The 20,205-nt window shown below is 45.2% G+C and overlaps 1 protein-coding gene across 1 annotated transcript in view; it reads right to left on the reverse strand.

Moving 5' to 3' along the window:
- Positions 1 to 3,119: 3,119 nt before the first annotated feature.
- Positions 3,120 to 20,205, reverse strand: part of LOC147662044 (uncharacterized) — a 49,340-nt gene continuing 32,254 nt past the window's right edge. The window contains exons 3-4 of the mRNA XM_086951156.1: positions 17,835 to 17,906; positions 3,120 to 3,686 (exon numbers count right to left, since the gene is read on the reverse strand). Of these exons, the coding sequence (XP_086807282.1) occupies positions 3,619 to 3,686; positions 17,835 to 17,906 (140 nt within the window). The 3' untranslated portion in view covers positions 3,120 to 3,618. The remainder of the gene's footprint in view (positions 3,687 to 17,834; positions 17,907 to 20,205) is intronic.

The following is a 20,205-nucleotide window of genomic DNA, read 5'->3' on the forward strand; positions in this document are numbered from 1 at the left end:
CATGGCTTTTTCATACCACTTGAATCACCGGTTAGCCTTGAATAATCACTACTCACACCTTCTATTACCAAGCTATCATTAATTATGTCGCATTCGGATTTCGAATAAGGGATCTCAGTAACTTGTGTATTGCTATCATCCTTTACAGGTGGCAACTTATCAGCATCATTTGATCTACTTAAACTATTTGATGGTTCAACGCTTTCATTACTACCATGCACTTTTCTACCCGACAACAGTTTAAATTCTTGCACCAAAGAACTTACTATTGAGGGCAAATCAGAGATCTTATCAATCAGTTGGGCACAGGTGCAGGTTATAAATGGACTATCCTTATCTGCTTGCACCTTCATAATCAAAGTAGTCAGGTGCAAGAGTTTTAATGTCAATACCCGCCACATGGGATGCTAGCGTGTTTAAAATATCTACTTGAACGTCCAATTTGTCTGAGTGGAAATTAAGCGCATTAGTAATTGAACCGATGGTATGTAATAGGCATTCCCATAAACCCTGCTCCGTGCTAAACTCACTCCTTTTTGAGTCACCTGGTGATGTCTGGGGGTTGACCTCTGCTTTAGATAATGACAATGTATTCACTGCTTTAGACTGCTCATTAAGCTCTAAGCTACATTGTTTATTTATATTAGTAATCTTCTCAAAGCTGCCAGCACCTTGATTGAATAATGATTTATTGATAATAGGACTATTCTCCATTATTATACTTGACTGGTCCAGGTTAAAAAAGCTAGCATTACCACCTTTAACTGTACAACTATTTGGACTAGGCAGTAAGTCCTCTGTAACTAGAGTTGATTCACTGGATCTGGCCATGAGAGCTGACTTTCCAACTTCGGTACCAACTTCCAGCTGACCCTTTATAATCCAACACTTGACTGGTAATTTGGAGATCATCAACCGGACGAATCACCACCTGAGTTGCAGGGTCACAGATGTGAATTTGCGCCTGAGCCTGTAGCAGCCCTGCTACAATTAAAGGATGGGGTGAGGGTGTTGGAACAAGTGCCAATACTTTATCTGTTACAACTTCTTTGTCTATTGCCCTCCTGTCCTGATTAGCCACTACAACATCCGATTTTTCAGGCAACTTAGGTTGGGTCAGATCACTAACAGAGCAACTTTTTTTCTCTTTTTTACACAGTGGGGAAAGCAAAGGAGAGAGTAATGAACATTCACTAACACTCCCACTAGGTTCTTCCTTTTCAGAGGACTTTCTTTTATGATTATCTTTATGATTATCTTTGTCAGACTGAATTTGATGATACTTAAAAAAGTAGCTCTTTATAGACGACTGCGCCACACATGGAGACCTCATATGACCACAGTCTTTACTAAGAGAAATGGAAAAAGCTTTTTCCTCGGTTGGGGTACACAGTTTCTCCTATGAACAGGCCCCTCTTCTATTAATTAGCATGTTTCCCTCCTGTTCTCCATTTTCCTTGTCCCTGCTCAGTCGGGTTGGAGTTTTTTTAGGAGCTTCTGTTATCTCTGTTATCTCTTCTGACTTCTGATTTTGCTTAATGTTTTGTGGAGCCCCACACTGGCGACCAGACCTCATCATTGGACACACCAAATCCACCTCGCACAAAATCCATTTCGCACAAACACCTCCTCCTCCTCTCTCTTGAGATCGTGAGCTTAGTATCTTAGACTCATTCAAGTTCGACAAATTCACCACCAATTACAGGGAAGGTGAGATAGATCAAGCTTCCTAATAATCGGTCCCACGGAAACACCACTACCATTCCACAGGTGCATCCTTACTGATCTGGTGACAGGGGGTCAGAGCACCTCTCAGAGCACACACACCGCCACCCCCGGCACCTGGGTGATTCGGCAGCACGCCGACCCCCATCTGGCCACCAGGACTTCACGGTGCACTGCTCCGACAGCTCCTGTTTTCAGCTCCTGATAGACCGCTGCCGGGGGTAAGGCAGCGGAGCTCAAGAGCCACGAGCTTTCACAAACCTTCACCCATACCTTGTCTCACCTCACCTGCTGGCTTCCACGGTGCTTCAACGGGCAGCAGGGGGTATGGCAGCAAGGGATAAGGCAGGGGGCAGAGGGTATTGGATATTATGGCAACGCAACTCAAGGGCCACGTATCTCCACCCTCACCTCGTCTGCCTGCCTGCTTTCCGTGGTTGTTCAAACGGACATTAGCGTTTTATTTCAGCATTTCTTTTTTGCAGCTTATGAGGGCTACCATGGCTATCCGGAGGTGGAGCTTGTTCCTGCTCAGATCAGCTCAGTTCAGTTCAGCTCCACTGCCTCCACAGCCGCAGCCGCTGATAGCTAGTAGCCGGTAACCGGTAGCTAGTTCCTGCTTCCGCAGCAGCCTCCGCAGCCTCCACAGCAGCAACCGCACAGCCTGGCGTTCTGGTGTTTTCTGACGTCCTGGTGCTTGCAGCTCTCTGACAGCTCTCTAGCACCCTCTAGATCGCAATAGGGAACACCAAAATTCACTCGCCAACTTGCCCTTCTGGAGTCGCGTGTGAGGAAAGATTGGCAGAATTTGGCCAGAACTCTGCATTACAAGAGCAATGCAGAATGGCTAAAATTCCACCAATTACGCCAGTGGAACGGAATATTTCGCTAACCCCTACTTATTCATAGTCATTTGGTTGGTCAAAAATTGCAGCTCACTTTTAACAGGGATGGTGGCCTGCAAGGGTCAGCAGACCACTATCCCTGGGATTGCTTTTAAAAAATTAAACCTCCTTAAGGAAATAGACCATTTTTTAAAAGTTTTCTTTTTTTTTAAAGCTTTAGTGAGAGTTGGCAGTGGTCCCATGGAGTGTCTTTCATTAGGGGTTTGCCTGCGTGTATGACGGAGCATTTAAACAGCCCATGCAAACTCCCTCTAAGAGTTCTAAGTAGGTTATACCATGCCATAGCCTCCCACTATGATGCTTTATTAAGGCCACCATGGAATAGTATTATGTAAAGTGTATGATTGCTTTGCTGTGCTAAGAAGGCCGGCAGTTTGCTATAGCCATGTCCGTCATTTTGGAACTTTAAAACTATAATATACTATGGAAAATACTATTCCAAGATGGCCAGCCGCAGCCGTGTTGAATTATTTTGTTATTTTTTTATTTGATGCATATGCTCGCCAAATTGAGATGGCAGAATCTTTCCTTTGTATTGTTTTACTGTATCTTGCATGAGCTTGTTGACTTTGTTTGGGTTTTGTTGTAGATGGGTATGTAAATGGATGCAAGAAGGAGTCAAGGGGTGGATATATAGATGTATGTGTGGGGGCAAACTTGATTAATAGAGCGCGTGAAAGATGCTTTATTGAAAGTACAAATCCACCAGTAACTGAAGAGGTACTTACAGTTATAAGACACAGTTACCAGTGTCAGTTCTCATCTCGTGAGCTAATTTTGAATTTTGAAACACTCTTCTCCTTTTCATTCACAACACTTCTAACCAAAGCTACTGAAAATCTGACTATTGACTCATAAACATCTTGTCTTTTTTGCTACCCTCTCTTGTTCTTAGCGCCAAGACTTGCTAACAGGTATTTGCACACTTTACCCATTACTATTTTACATATATATGTATATGTATAGCCACATATTTGTAAAATAGCTATTATTGAAGGTAAAAAGGTAAATGCTTACCCATCTGACACAGGATGGATGCCACATTAGGGGTGTCACCTGAGGAGGAAATAAAAAATAGGTTTCATTCTGAATAAAAGAACAAAAGTCATCTTTGGGAACAGCAACCCCATGTGTGTATGTTTGCAATGGCCCTCCAGCAATGAAAAACCAAAAAATGGAGACTGTTTGAGTCATGTGTGTGTGTGTGTGTTTGTGTGTGGCTGGGTGTGTGTGTGTGTGTGGGTGTGTTTGTGCAGTATGTGTGCTTCCCTCTTTGCATGTGTTTGACTAGCTTTGTATTTACAGGTGTGTGAATGGGTCAATTTATTTGTGTTTGTTTTGGTTGTATTACTGAAAATAGAGCCCATGGAAGCATTGGTTTTCCATTCCTAACTCCACATTACATACCTTGAAAGTACATGCACACACACACACACACACATATTTATATTTATTTATTTTTTCCAACAATGGCCCAAAAGCGCACTCAACAGCTGATGATAATTAAAAGTGGAAACCAGCGTCTGCATTCGGTTGTCTTTCTGCATTTTGCCTGACGCGTTCAAGGCTTGACCCCTCTTATTCTTAGGCAGCTTTAATGCAAGTTTTCACTGAAGGGCTTTAATTACTGATTTGCTGCATGCGATTTCAATTTGTTTTGACCCCCAGTGGGTCACACTGAGTGCATATACTGTATACATGCTGGGACTTGTAGTCCTTAAAGTCCTTAAACCCATAGTTATACTTAGATATATAGCAAATGATGACACGTGGTGTGGACGTCTCACCTCACGAGTCAGGGCTGGCTCAGTGGTCGCCACCGCTCAATATGGCAACTATAAACCTTTTCCACCATGAAAAGAGAAATCCACAAGCCCAAGACCGAAGCAAGACGAAACACGTATGTTTGCATTTGCCTAATAAATATTGATTTTCAAAAATACAAGCCTGCTAGTGAGGCTGGATTTCTCTTTTCATGGTGGAAAAGGATTATAGTTGATATATATATATATATATATATATATATATATATATATATATATATATATATATATATATATATATATATATATATATATATATATATATATATATATATATATATATATATATATATATATAAAATATATATATATATAAATATATATATATATATTCTCCCTCCAAGGTTGTCCACCATTGAGTAGCACACGAGCAGCAGCTTAATTTATGCATAGGTGAGGACGGGAATCCGCTTGCAGATGCCGCTCCGTAATGGATCTGCCCGACGCGTTTCGAAGCTCCATATGCTTCTCTTCAGGGGCTTTAACGTAAGCGGCGTGCATGACCGCCAACCAACTTCTCCATTTTCCATATGCCACACCCACCATAGGGAGGCTCAGATGAGACTGTGCGTTATGGGAAGTATGGTGTGGAAAGCACAAATCAAGTCCTGTATGGACCCCGCAAGGGTGCCCGTCCTTAATTCCATGTACGGCTGCTGCTTCACTGCTGTGACCCCCAAGGCTAGCGGGGTGGTGCCTGCTCTGCGGCTGGACGGCCACATATATATTCTCGCTCCAAGGTTGTCCACCATTGAGTAGCACACGAGTAGCAGCTTAATTTATGCGTAGGTCAGGACGGGAATCCGCTTGCAGATGCCGCTCCGTAATGGATCTGCCCGACGCGTTTCCAAGCTCCATATGCTTCTCTTCAGGGGCTTTAACGTAAGCGGCGTGCATGACCGCCAACCAACTTCTCCATTTTCTATATGCCACACCCACCATTGGGAGGCTCAGATGAGACTGTGCGTTATGGGAAGTATGGTGTGGAAAGCACAAATCAAGTCCTGTATGGATCCCGCAAGGGTGCCCGTCCTCAATTCCATGTACGGCTGCTTCTTCACTGCCGTGACCCCCAAGTCTAGCGGGGTGGTGCCTGCTCTGCGGCTGGACGGCCGCATATATATTCTCGCTCCAAGGTTGTCCACCATTGAGTAGCACATGAGCAGCAGCTTAATTTATGCGTAGGTGAGGACGGGAATCCGCTTGCAGATGCCGCTCCGTAATGGATCTGCCCGACGCATTTCGAAGCTCCATATGCTTCTCTTCAGGGGCTTTAACGTAAGCGGCGTGCATGACCGCCATCCAACTTCTCCATTTTCCATATGCCACACCCACCATTGGGAGGCTCAGATGAGACTGTGCGTTATGGGAAGTATGGTGTGGAAAGCACAAATCAAGTCCTGTATGGACCCCGCAAGGGTGCCCGTCCTCAATTCCATGTACGGCTGCTTCTTCACTGCCGTGACCCCCAAGGCTAGCGGGGTGGTGCCTGCTCTGCGGCTGGACGGCTGCATATATATTCTCGCTCCAAGGTTGTCCACCATTGAGTAGCACATGAGCAGCAGCTTAATTTATGCGTAGGTGAGGACGGGAATACGCTTGCAGATGCCGCTCCGTAATGGATCTGCCCAACGCATTTCGAAGCTCCATATGCTTCTCTTCAGGGGCTTTAACGTAAGCGGCGTGCATGACCGGCAACAAACTTCTCCATTTTCCATATGCCACACCCACCATTGGGAGGCTCAGATGAGACTGTGCGTTATGGGAAATATGGTGTGGAAAGCACAAATCAAGTCCTGTATGGACCCCGCAAGGGTGCCCGTCCTCGATTCCATGTATGGCTTTTGCTTCATTGCCGTGACTCCCAAGGCTAGCGGGGTGGTGCCTGCTCTGCGGCTGGACGGCCGCATATATATTCTCACTCCAAGGTTGTCCACCATTGAGTAGCACACGAGCAGCAGCTTAAGTTATGCGTAGGTGAGGACGGGAATCTGCTTGCAGATGCCGCTCCGTAATGGATCTGCCCGACGCGTTTCGAAGCTCCATATGCTTCTCTTCAGGGGCTTTAACGTAAGCGGCGTGCATGACCGCCAACCAACTTCTCCATTTTCCATTTGCCACACCCACCATTGGGCGGCTCAGATGAGACTGTGCGTTATGGGAAGTATGGTGTGGAAAGCACAAATCAAGACCTGTATGGACCCCGCAAGGGTGCCCGTCCTCGATTCCATTTACGGCTGCTGCTTCACTGCCGTGACCCCCAAGGCTAGCGGGGTGGTGCCTGCTCTGCGGCTGGACAGCCGCATGTATATTCTCGCTCCAAGGTTGTCCACCATTGAGTAGCCCACGAGCAGCAGCTTAATTTATGCGTAGGTGAGGACGGGAATCCGCTTGCAGATGCCGCTTCGTAATGGATCTGCCCGACGCGTTTTGAAGCTCCATATGCTTCTCTTCAGGGGCTTTAACGTAAGCAGCGTGCATGACCGCCAACCAACTTCTCGATTTTCCATATGCCCCACCCACCATTGGGAGGCTTAGATGAGACTGTGCGTTATGGGAAGTATGGTGTGGAAAGCACAAATCAAGTCCTGTATGGACCCCGCAAGGGTGCCCATCCTCGATTCCATGTACGTCTGCTGCTTCACTGCCATGACCCCCAAGGATAGCGGGGTGGTGCCTGCTCTGCGGCTGGACGGCCGCATATATATTCTCGCTCCAAGGTTGTCCACCATTGAGTAGCACACGAGCAGCAGCTGAATTTATGCGTAGGTGAGGACGGGAATCCGCTTGCAGATGCCGCTCCGTAATGGATCTGCCCAAGGCGTTTCGAAGCTCCATTTGCTTCTCTTCAGGGGCTTTAACGTAAGCGGCGTGCATGACCGCCAACCAACTTCTCAATTTTCCATATGCCACACCCACCATTGGGAGGCTTAGATGAGACTGTGCGTTATGGGAAGTATGGTGTAGAAAGCACAAATCAAGTCCTGTATGGACCCCGCAAGGGTGCCCGTCCTCGATTCCATGTACGTCTGCTGCTTCACTGCCATGACCCCCAAGGATAGCGGGGTGGTGCCTGCTCTGCGGCTGGACGGCCGCATATATATTCTCGCTCCAAGGTTGTCCACCATTGAGTAGCACACGAGCAGCAGCTGAATTTATGCGTAGGTGAGGACGGGAATCCGCTTGCAGATGCCGCTCCGTAATGGATCTGCCCAAGGCGTTTCGAAGCTCCATTTGCTTCTCTTCAGGGGCTTTAACGTAAGCGGCGTGCATGACCGCCAACCAACTTCTCAATTTTCCATATGCCACACCCACCATTGGGAGGCTCAGATGAGACTGTGCGTTATGGGAAGTATGGTGTGGAAAGCACAAATCAAGTCCTGTATAGACCCCGCAAGGGTGCCCGTCCTCGATTCCATGTACGGCTGCTGCTTCACTGCCGTGACCCCCAAGGCTAGCAGGGTGGTGCCTGCTCTGCGGCTGGACGGCCGCATATATATTCTCGCTCCAAGGTTGTCCACCATTGAGATATATATATATATAAAACACCCAGATCCTTCGTCCATTCGCAGCGCCAGTCCACCACGCTTCAGCTACAAAGGAGTCACGAACCACCGAAACTGCAGGCAAATCAAAATTGTATTCTTGTTTCCTGGTTACGCTTTTCGGGCACCACTTGCCCTTGTTCACTCAATTAGAAAGTTAGAAACGCCATCTTTTTATCCGCAATGCTAACACCACGTGATAGAACAACATGAATAGAAATAGAAAATATATATATATATATGAGTATACATCTAAAAGAACACCCAGTCTTTCTTTTTTATCAAGCTTCTTCACTTCCTTTTTTTCTTTTCATGTTATTTTCATATCCTTTTCAAGCTATTGTTTTTTCCTCTTTTTTGGTTGCTGCTGTGTCCATTTTTAGATTAGTACTGTGGTACTCATGAATTTCGTAATCCATATTTTGGTGATAGATCCCAGATAAAATCCCATCTTTCCGTATAAATACATCAGTGATTTAATTTCTTATAAAGTGCCAGAGGTCTAAATACAATATGAATACATAAATAAATAAATATATAAAAATATTAAAATATCATATTTAATTCATTATAACATGTGCAAAATATTGCTACTGCACTATTGATTCAGACCTTCCACTTGCTGAAGAATTCCTGCTTAAATGCGTTATTCAATATAGTCTCTCCTGGTTTCTACTCCACCATTCTTTTCTAAGTATTGGAGGACCCCACAGCATCTTACATTAAAGTATACCTCACAACAATACCAAGGTGCCAAATGCATAATAAAGTGCAATAAATACTAAAGTGCTAATGCACATTGGCCTTTTAAAACATGTGCTCTTTGTAAATGTAGTAGTAGTAGCAGTATATGCTTTATTTCAACAAACATGCGTCATAAAAGCTTTGTTAACTTTTTAAAAGAAAATTACAAAAGTGCAAATTTGACTTAAGATACAAAATGAGCCAAAACAATGTACACAACTAGTTAGAAAAAATGCTCAAATGCTCTTTGTAAATGCTTAGCTCATTCGAATGAACAGAATTGATAAGTAAGAAACAGTCCATGCCTCAGGGTAATATAGGTCCCAGCTTTGTTATTTACACGTGGTTTATTATCTAAAAACTGCAAATCCATGCAACATCTCCTAGTCTGGTGAGCAAGTGAGATGGGAGTGTCTTGCAGGAGTCACACAAATGGGGGTTTATCTACAGCAGCAGTGACAGGGCAGCTGCTTTTCTCACGGTGACAGACTTGATGAAACAATCCAGTAGCATATTTGACAGCACATTGGCTGAATCTCCATCATGGCCTCCTAATGAACCAGAACACTTTTTCTCCATGCAATAACTGCTGTCAGGGCCCAGCTCTCCGTGGTGAAGGAGGGGGCACGGTTCTCTGATAAATAAACTCATAATAATCATGCCTTTGTGAGGTTGTCGTTGTGATTATGTCCTAACAGGAGGAATAGCTGCTTCCTTGTATTCAGGCACCTGCTGTACGTCTACACTTTCCATCCACAGCAATAATGAAACCTATTCTTCGTTCCGGCTAGAGACTGCTTAGGGGTTTAGCATGTTTAGCAGACCTCAAGCACAATAGAGAGAGAGACGAAGAGTAACGGTCCCGCTCTTTTCAGCCATTATAAATTTTACCCGTCATTCATGACGTATGGAGTATTTCCTCCTGAGGGACACACACTTTCTGTCTCAGCCTGACTTGGCAGGAGTCTTCATCTAAGTCTATGCCTGCTCCCCCACTGAGCGCAGGGCAGGATGCTCACATCCACACAAAGACCTGAGATATCACTGCAAAAAGACCTAGAGCATCAATGGCCGTAGAACAACAACATACCTACTGTGAAAGAAGAGCACACAGTGGCACAGATAGACAGAGAACGTGGTAGGCTGGCGCCTGATATGCATCCAGTTAGACTGACAGTTTTGCCAGTCATTGTCTTTGTTAGAACAGATTCACAATTGCTTTATTAACCTTCCTGCTTCCTCACATTTGCTTGAAAATGCACCATTTGTCCACCCTTTTTTCAAACATTTAGATTGTTCGGGTTCGCTCGCCACGCTCGCTCCTCGCAGTGCAATACAACAATTAGTTTACGCCCTACCACTTTCAAATGTCACCAGCCGCCACTGCTGGCTATGCTGTCGCAATCAGATGACACCTCACTGGTTAGGGAGTCGCTGTCTGCTGTCAGGTTTCCTATCATTGTTCCCCCTGACGTTTGAGGTAAACTTGCGCCCTGGGAGCCCTGGGAACGCTTTTCAAATATAGCTTTTTTGCTGTTTCATGTTTGCGGACGAAAGTAAAAATGCGACCCTCTTACTAGTCGCATTTGTCCCTTGAAAATGTATGCGCTTTTCGAGTTTTAATTTTCTCCTCTTGTTTAGCCAGTTTGTCTTGAATATCTTGCTTAGTTTTAGTGTTGAAATCACTCGGTTCCAGTTTGTTTAAAAATTCATTAATTTGTGCAATCTCTTCAAGCAAGGCTTGCACGTCTATCTCAGCATATTTCACTAAAATATGCACTAAATTCATCGATGTGGCCAGATTACTCCCTGCCCATTATCGTAACATACTCGGATTAGGGCTCTCAAAACTCTGGGCTAAAAGGATTCGTAAGCCCCTCGAAACACGCCCCACTTCAATGTATTTTGACAGCGATTTATGTGCCCATCATTTAGTGGTTTCCGACTTCAAACCTTTTTCCAGCCTCTTTAATAAGTTTCATGCATCAATTTCATTGTTGGTGCCTGTGCTCTTTGTACCTTCCCGTTCAGTTTTTTTTACGGGTAAATTATTAAATAATTCTTCTGCAGCAGCCTTTCTATTCCGGACCACCTCTGCTGACATTTTACAAGGAAACAATCGTGTTGTTATTCCAATCCAGCAGCGCAAGCCAAATCCACCCACTTAGATCGGATCCTCCCCAAAGCATCTGTTGTATTATTTAAAATCTTTCTATAAGTCAAAGAGATTACTTTTTCTTTCAAATAATCATCGAGGCGTCTGTCTTCCAGTGGTGAGGTGGCCGGGAGATCCGTACCCTTGGGCACAGCTTTATACAACGCATTCCGGACTTGGAGGTGTTTGAAAGGCTCCCCCATGCGTAGTTCGTAGTCTCATTGCAGGTCACTGAACGGGACCACTGTACCTCCCGTCCACATTTCTCTGACCTTCGAAAGCCCAATGAGGTCCCATTTATGAAACCCAGGACTAAGTTCTAGGAGCCCAAAGTGAACAGTCTCAAAAAGGGCGGTGGCCTGTGTAATCTTGTTCTTCCAACCCAAGCCGGATGTTGCTGTGTGCCATATTGTAAACGTGATACAAAAGGGGATGATGGACGGAGCGTTTGAGCCAATCAAACACTCACCCCCAGTCAACTGATCTGGGTTTAATCCATCACCTTTCTTTAGCTCACTCAGCCACCCCAGTTCAGATATGGAACACGGAAACGGTCCTGATGCTGGAATAGGAATTCCAATGGATCTTTCTCAAAAACGTATAATGGTCAAGTCTCAGTGAGTCATGCGCTAAATTCGGGTAGACACTATGATAGGTGTCACAGGATGTCACAAATTATGAGGCAGAACGAGGTAACGCCATCCAGCACCCGGTCCGAAGTCTCCGTTCGTGTCAGTTTTTCAAAAACGCCGCAGCGTTTTTGAAAAACTGGCACACTTGAATTGTATATATCTAAATAGAAAGCGGGCGGACTGCACCACTTATAGACAGCTTTAATTCGTCATCAACGATTCTGAGTCCTCCATTTTTGGGACATCACATTGCAGTGCTGTTGACGTTCAAATATATTTTTGCCCTGAGGAAGCCCAATTCTGGGCGAAACGCGTTGGCTGTCATTTCTGTCAAGATATTATTTGAAGACTGCAATAAAAATATATTTGAAGAACAACCTGAAGGACCGCTACTCTTTTGGTGAACACATATGAATACTTTTTTTTAAAACTAACTTGATCTGTGTACTGTATTCTAAATTGTTGCCTCTCTGCTCTCTGTTTTTGTTTGTATGATTAGGGTTCTTTAGCAGTGGACCTAAGAGGTGGGCAACTATGGTAAATAAGGTTTTGCCTTGACTAATTGTGTATATACCAGGGTGGTGCAACTGTCAATTCCTACTGCTATTTGCTGTTTGTTTGGGCCCCAAATTGTATCTTGCCCCGGGCGGCAAAAATCCTTAGGATGCTTGTGTCCTTTTAGGTATTAAAGTTGATCTTACAGCCTGCAATTTAGGATCCCTGGAGCACCAGATAGAGGGGAGTTAAGGGTCACTGATGCACTAGCAAGTGACAGGCACAGTTTAGTCTCAGAATTCAACCATACAATGCAGTTCAGTCTAACTTTGATGCAACATGCCTCGGGGCTTCAACAGCACCGAAATATGTGATAGGTGGGTTATAAACACAAGGCTTCGTGCAGTTCACACCCACCAATCACCCATAGGCTAAGGATGGAGCCTGGGCAATCTCAAAGCCAAGAGGGAGGCCAGACTGGCTGTTGACTCAGTAGCGGCTAGTGTCAAGAAAATGTGGTGAGGCAGCACAACGGTGGGGCAGCATGAGGAAACAACGAAAGGGGGCTGAAACAATAAAAAAGAAACATGCCTGCTGGTGTTCTGCTCGCCACTCTGCTTGTCAATCTTCTTCTCTGAGCACAGGCTCAAGCTCCCAGCTTCCCCTGCAGCCAATCCAGAGGCTTCGCTCACGATGAGTGCAGTGTTGGGACTGGGTGGAGCGGGCTTGTTTTGCGCTCCATGGAGAGTTGGGAGCCTGTGCCTGCTGGTCTCTCCATCCAGCAGCACAGCTGGGTTGGAGAGATGTAATTGCGCATGACGGTTTGGCCGTCCTAAGATGGTCTGCCAAACCATCATGGGCACTGACAGCCGGGATCACCACTCCTCCTCCCCCTGCTGCAGTGCGGTGTACCCGCCCCAAGACTCGGCCACAGGGCGAAAAATAAAATAATCTGCATTAAGATCTCTGTGGGCTATAGCGGAGGAGCCGCCACTGTGTTGAATATTGGACAGGGGTGCAGGACTCCCCACAATGTCTGGCAGCTCCTCCCCTCCCCAAGACACCACAGTTTGGTCAGTGTCACTGGCTGTCTTATTTAGTGTTCTTCCTTCAGGGCAGCTCCACCACCAGAGCTAACGCTGGGCTCTCCTATGGGAAGACTACTTTAGCAGAAACATCTCCACAGCACCTCTCAGCCAGCAGGATGACTCCTCATCCAAGGTAAGACTCCAGAAGCATGTTGCAGACATTTCAGGTGATGTCCCATCACCAGCAGGGTATTTGGCTAACAAGGACACTCAGAGAGTCTCCCAGCACAATTTAGGTAGTGCCTTCAATAGCCAAGGAGAAAGCCTGGAACCATAACTGCATGATTCAGTCTTTCTCTTATTTTGTATTAAACATCTGGACTTTGGAACTAGATCAGGCCGGATCTGCCATTTTATTTATCCATTTTTACCTAAGCCAGACACTTTCTTTGTCTTCAAGTAATGGGCATCAGGAGGGGTGTTGCTAGGAGCCATCTACTACCAGAAACCCAAAACAAGGCATATAGAAGAGAAACATTTTCACTGATTGCATCTGTCAAACTTTTGAGGGTGACACCTTAGAAGGAACAAAAGAGAATCCCTGGGACAATGATGGTCTTATACTTCTGAAGAGGCTGCTGCCTCTAAGTCTCACACACGTTACCCATATCTAATGAGAGTGCTGACAAGGAAGGACAAAACACAGGCCATGACCAAGAAATATCCCTGCATTTCTAATGAATTTAGGGACAGATTTATCAAAGAGTCATGCAATTCAGCAAGACAACTTGCTGTTCTCATTGCATGACAGGGAGAGAGCAGAAATTTAATAAGATATGATGCATTCCTGCTCTCTGCCTGCGCTGGTGTGCTGAGTTGTGCCTAGCGCCAATGCAGACACCCTTCTGCCAAGGTGCAAGGGTGTATGCATTCCAGGCAGGATTGTTGTTGTGTAGGAAGGGACACAATCCTTTGTGCAGAATACAGCACACATAGAAAGAAGTAATAAAAAGGAGAAATAAAGATATTTCTCCTTGTTACTCCTATGTTTGGAAGGCGTACTATTTTACCTCAATACCAGGTTTACTAACCTCATCAATCTGGATTTTGTCAAAATCTATAGAAGGATACATGTGATTGCCCATGCTCCACCTATGGAACGCCTTCCCAACGCAGAGTAATGCAAGGCAGCAATTTGCCCTACATTCCATTACTCTGGATTTACTAAGCCATGCAGAGCCACACAAGGTGGCTTTGCATGACTTAGTAAACCCCACAAAAGGGCTTGCTTTGCTTTGTGTCACCTCTCGTGATGCAAGGGCAATGCAAACCCTTTGTAAATCCGGGCCCTACTGTCTCTATTGCTCGAGCATAAAGGCTACAGGTATGCAAGCATTTCAATAAAAGGGTCTGACAGGCTTCTTCATTTTGTACAGCGTTTCTAGTGGCAATCACAAATAGATCTCACCATTTCTACAGTCAAATAGGTCCTACATGATCCTATAAACACTATCACACATAAAAATTAATAATCCATATTTGTAAAGCGCAAACATAACACCCCTTAGGATTTCCAGGAATTGGGGGTCGTCTGGGAGATTATGAGAGCTATTGCCCAAAGACACATGATGTTGAGCTGCCGCCAGCAATCGAACCATGAGACCCGCGTTCTGGAGTCTGGCTGCTGCGCCACACCTTTCCCCAAATGCCAGTAGTACATACACATACTGCATAAACACTGAAGGCAGCCAATGACTGGGTATATGAAATGTGGCAGATCTTTACCATGGCAAAGCCCGTAGGCTGGTCACCCATCAGTAGGCACAGGTAAAAAGGCATGGGTGCACACTTACAGGTCTTTCAGGGGACCACTCACGGACGCATTTTGTCCGTAATTTCGACCATTAGAGCGAGCTGTAGCCCTGCAATAGGCCTGAGAGTTCCTTAACTCTCACTGCAGGGGCCAGCTCGCGCACCTGCTGTAAACTTAAGGGCCTGTAGTAGCCCCACATCCAGTCAGTGCAACCAAATCTCACCCCTTACAGCAGAGTCAGAATGGCACCAATCACCATAAAGACTTTTTTTTAAAGTCTCACTCTCGTTTAACTATATGTTCTTTAGGTAGTACGGTGCCACATTTCAGATAATGTGGTAGACAGTGCATTTTATGGCAAACTGTGACAGCAGAAATGGGGAAAATTGAATATAATTTTTAAAGGGACCTTTACATGAATATGCAGGTTTTTCTACGATGATTTTGTGACATGAGTGGCAAATCGCTCATTTTAAAACACATTCGGCCTATATATCATTGGTGAATACAAGGGAATACATTGGTGATAAATAGTGCATTTGAAAATACACACGACTGCTAATTAATAGCCAAAACTTGATAGGATTTACCAAGATAATTTTACAGAGGGTTGGGGAGGGCTAGGGGTTCACTTCCTGTAAGAAATAAGGTAAGCGTGTAATGAGTGGTCCATTTAATTGGATGAATTTTTGTCCAGAATTTTGACCTTCTTCCTGAATTTTTGTCCTGAATTTTGACCCTTTTCCTGAATTTGTACACTCACCATCCTGAATTTGCATCCAGGCCAGCTGGTCACTCTACATCTGTCTCTGACTTTGTGCACCTGAACTGCAGTCTTACAGAGGCAGGTAAAGTAGTTAGGGTTTCATTACGAGGAGGCTGGTAACTGGGAGAGGGGCTACAGGGCTGAAATTGCTAATATTAGCCACTCTTGCCCCTTCCTCCCCCTAGTTCCCACACCTGTTAAAACTTGTAATCAGATGAAGCGGTATCCCCCAGTAATACCATACTGCCTGCAGCGCTAACTTTTTGAAATTACTAGTGTTGGTGCCCATAGCACCACTCAGAAGCTCAGCAGGTGCTATTAAATTTCATAGCTGCGAGTACCAAGGTTGCTTAGTCCTGAATTCACCTCAGGCCTCTTTAATCCACTGCAAGACACTCCCTGTCCCAGGTGACAGGTTTTTATCTTTCACTTTCTCTTTCTTCCCGTTTGTATGTATTTTCCCCTGTCACTTCGCGAAATGTCCCATCAGAAAAAGTATGTGCCAATCCCCAAAAGTGAGTGTTGGTCACCTTCATCAGTACATATTAAGCACTGACTAGCTGACTCCATTTCAGGGCCAAAGACGGATGGTCAAGAGTGCCACCCGGTCTCTACATTACAATGTATCAAGCACTCAGTTGGAGGTCCAGGTGCGGCTGGAATGTATAAATAAAACACAGAGTGACTGGGTACACTCTGCCACTGCACCGCCAAACCCACGGTGAGGCCTCCCACCCGATTAAGATTTTCCTCCTATCTGCAGGCTTTTTTGGGGTGTTCCACCACAGTAAGAATGCCAAAAACTGCTCCTGCTTGGCATGGACTAAAAGTTCATGCTGTGCAGGAATTGATATGCATGCACACAGGGGACACATGTTGTGCCCCCCCTGGGTGCATCGACGGGGTGCAGATGCACCAGGGGGCCCTATAGGGCTCCCTTTGTTTCCTCTCTGCCGGAGTTTAGATGGAGGAGCACCGCCATATAATCCTTGGGGTAGAGAAAACTCCTAATATGTTTGGCGGGACCGCAGCGGGCCTGCAAAGCATATAGATGCCCCCTGAATGTGGCAACACCACAGGGAACGATGGTTAACTGGTGGCTGCCACTGGGTTGTGGTGGTCCCACTGCCCATCTCATAATAGGGTAGTGGGGAGACCACCGCGCCTCACCAATCTGGTGGCCCTAGGACTGCCAGACTTGTAATCAACCCCTAGTGTCCTGTCGTCCCATTACCGCGCTGCATTGTGCAGTTATAGTAGGCCCTACCAAGTTCCCGTATTACCAATTTACAGATGACGGGTTGAAGTAATGTCAAAGCGCTTCATAGTCACTCAGAGGGTCCTGCAAATTGATATATGTTTCAGCACTACGTAACAATGATAAATCCTATAATGACGAAGTTGTCTTTAGCAATTTTTTCCAAGTAATTTATTGAAAATGACTAAGGCCCCGATTACGTTACTGGTCAGACATAAGTCCAACCAACATTGTTTCGGAATGGAAACCGACTGATTAGTAGCCGGCGGTTCCATCCGACAAATTAGGATGCAACCACCCATGAGGCAGTCAGAAACATCCATTTTTCCATTGCAGCTTGTGCTGTGGCCGGAAAAGGGCTGCAACATAAACCGCATTGGAAAAATGGATGTTTGCAAACATTTCTGCCCCGTGTGCCAGGCACCACAAAGTGCCTGGCACACGGGGTATGGATGTTTGAGGGGCACCACAGGTGCCCCCCAAGCCTCATAGAGGAAGCCGCACTGGGACGGGGCCCTGCTAGGGACCCCCAAAGTCCATTTCCAACAACCTTTCAATGGCGATTGGACCACCATTGAAAGGCTGTATGAAAGGGACATCGTAATCCCTACGGCAGTGCCTGAGCAGACACTACCCGATTGCAGAGGATTACATTCCGACTGACAGTCAGACTGGCTTCTTGAACCCGTCAGAAGCATTGATCAGTCCCTCCACCCGCTCCCTCTGACTGCCGTGCATATAATGCTGCAGTCGGACTGCGACCCCAGATGTTGGTCTGACTGCAACCGACGGCCTGTCGGTTGTGATCTGACTGACATCATAATGAGGCCCTAAATATTTTCTCTTAAATACATTTATATTTCTGTGTTTGAGGTACTGTGCTTTTTCGATCAGAATTCAACAGGATAGTTTTGTCTCTTAGCAATTTTCCTATGGCTCTCTCACCCTTGGGACCTGCTGCTCCTGGATCTCCCTTGGGTCCTGCTTTACCCGGGTTTCCAGGATCCCCCTTGAGCCCTGAAAGGCGAAACAGACAAGAAAGAATCTTAGATCTGTGAGCAAATTGGAATTATGGGACACAAAACATAGAAATCATGATATAAAAATTAACAAGTGCAGAATTCCCTACAGAAACAAATAAATTAGGCATGCGCAAAATGTTGCCAATTTTGTGAATATTTTTTTCGATTTGTACCAACTCCATGAAGCTAGCAACGTTTAAACACAATTGACTGTTCATAAACCCTGAATTTAGAAAGAAAAAATCCAGCCAAATCTATTTATCTGCAGAACAGTTGTCCAGCTGAAACGATTGACAAATTCGCACACATGCTAAATTTGTTCCCCGTACCGTACAAAACGTTGCCAATAAAATTATAGTCCAACCTGAAAATAAATCATTGGTCAATTATCTGAAGCATTAGAACACAGCAGTACTCAAATTAAACACTAACAATGCTTACCTTTCCATGTTTACCTCTTTCCCCCCCTTTCCAGTTTTAATCTGAGTAGCACAGCTTTTCAGCCAAGTCCTGCTAAATTTGATTTGTTGCAGTTCCATGCAGATTCACGGCCAAAGGTGAGACCCTTCGTTGTCACACAACCCTCACCTGGAAATGCAGTGAACAATACCACTAATCCAGCAAGTTTTATCAGCTCTAAAATTGACTTATGTATCTAAAAAGTAATCTGTTCATAGTGTGTGCCAAACAAAATGAATCACCCCGTTTTTACTGGAGCAGTCTTTAATCTGTGGAAATGTGATTAAATCTATTTGAAACTCCCTTCTGTGGACGATCCGCCATCTTGGTTCACTGGCCAAGTCCCCCTCCCTGGGAGCTATGTCTGGAGCTGGTGAACGGTGGGTGGGGCTTCTATCCCACTGTGACCTGTTAGTCACAAAAACAGATTTACTATAGAAAAACATGCAGACAATGTTAAATGGGAGGGGATCTGTTATTTAATGGCTTTAATCTACCACACTGCACACAATTAGACGTTAATCTCTTCTGCCTAGCTGGGAACACTGGCTTAAATCAAAAATATTCATCCATTTTTGTTTTTCAAAGACAAAACGGATTTTTATGTGTCAGAGCATTTGTTTTGTTCCTGCTGTTCAGTGGCGCTGAACGGTAGACCGCGGCTTCCATGTGCTAACTCCTTTTCATTGGAATGGGGTGTCCAAGGCTCTTTGAAATAAACTTTCTTTTGCTGTTTATTGAAAATATCTGCGCACCCGCCCATATTCCTGGTTCGAGTGGGCTATCCTTAGATGTTCTCCTAATGTTGTTATGCCTGCAGCGAGAGCGCTCTATGTAAGTTATACAATGTAATACCATAATTGTCACCTGTGAGTGGGCATTTAATCCATTCACTACTATGTGAATCCTTGTAATGCCTGGTTGCCTCCTGCGACCAAACAAACCATAAAATGTCATTTATGAAATCATCTACTAGGCTGTTTGCATACAGCATTCCATAACGGCTGCATACAAATTAAAATCCCTTAAAGAAACGATTTACTTCAATGCATAGAAAATTGAAACGTGACTTTCCATATCTGTTGTATACTTTCAAAAAATTAACCCATTTTGAAGTTTAAGATTCCAGGGGCCTCTTTTATGAAAAGCGACGCATCGCTGCGTGAAAGCAGCGATGCATCACTTCTCAGTGCGCACTCCTTGCGACATACCTGATGCGTCATATTTAATTTATGACGCATCATGTCGCAAGGAGTTACAGATACGTCAGTATTTCTCACGTATCTGTAAGCGCAAAAGTGACGCATTGCTGGAGTGTGTTACAAAAGTGACGCAACTCCAGCAATGCGGACTTTCACATGGGGCAAGCCCCATGTGAAAGGACCTGCGTCAGTCTTACGCGTGCTGTGAGGCAGGCACAAGATTTTGACGCAATGGCGTCCTAGAAGTGACGCAGTGAAATCTCATAGATTTCTCTGCGTCACTTCTACGAGGCTTTTTGCGGGGGAACGACCCCCCCTGCATACATTATACATGACGCAGGTATAATGTAGTGCAGGGGTTTACAAAGTGACGCATCTGCTTAGATGCGTCACTTTGTAAATAGTGCGCAACAGGAGGCATGTTTTACGCCGCCGATGTGTCACAAAAAGTGATGCATCGGAAGAACAAAATTGGCGCAAGGCCTCATAAATGAGGCCCCAGGTGCTATCTTTGTGTCGAAGCCACTTGAATAGCATAAGTTACTGCCTTTCCTTACGCCAAGCTAGGAAAATCAAACCAGAGGAGGTTGCAGCAGCGCAAATGTGGGGAGGAGTTTCGCGATCCAAGCACAC

This window comes from Lissotriton vulgaris, unplaced genomic scaffold, assembly GCF_964263255.1.
Source record: "Lissotriton vulgaris unplaced genomic scaffold, aLisVul1.2 SCAFFOLD_2746, whole genome shotgun sequence".
In the NCBI taxonomy this organism is placed as follows: domain Eukaryota; kingdom Metazoa; phylum Chordata; class Amphibia; order Caudata; family Salamandridae; genus Lissotriton; species Lissotriton vulgaris.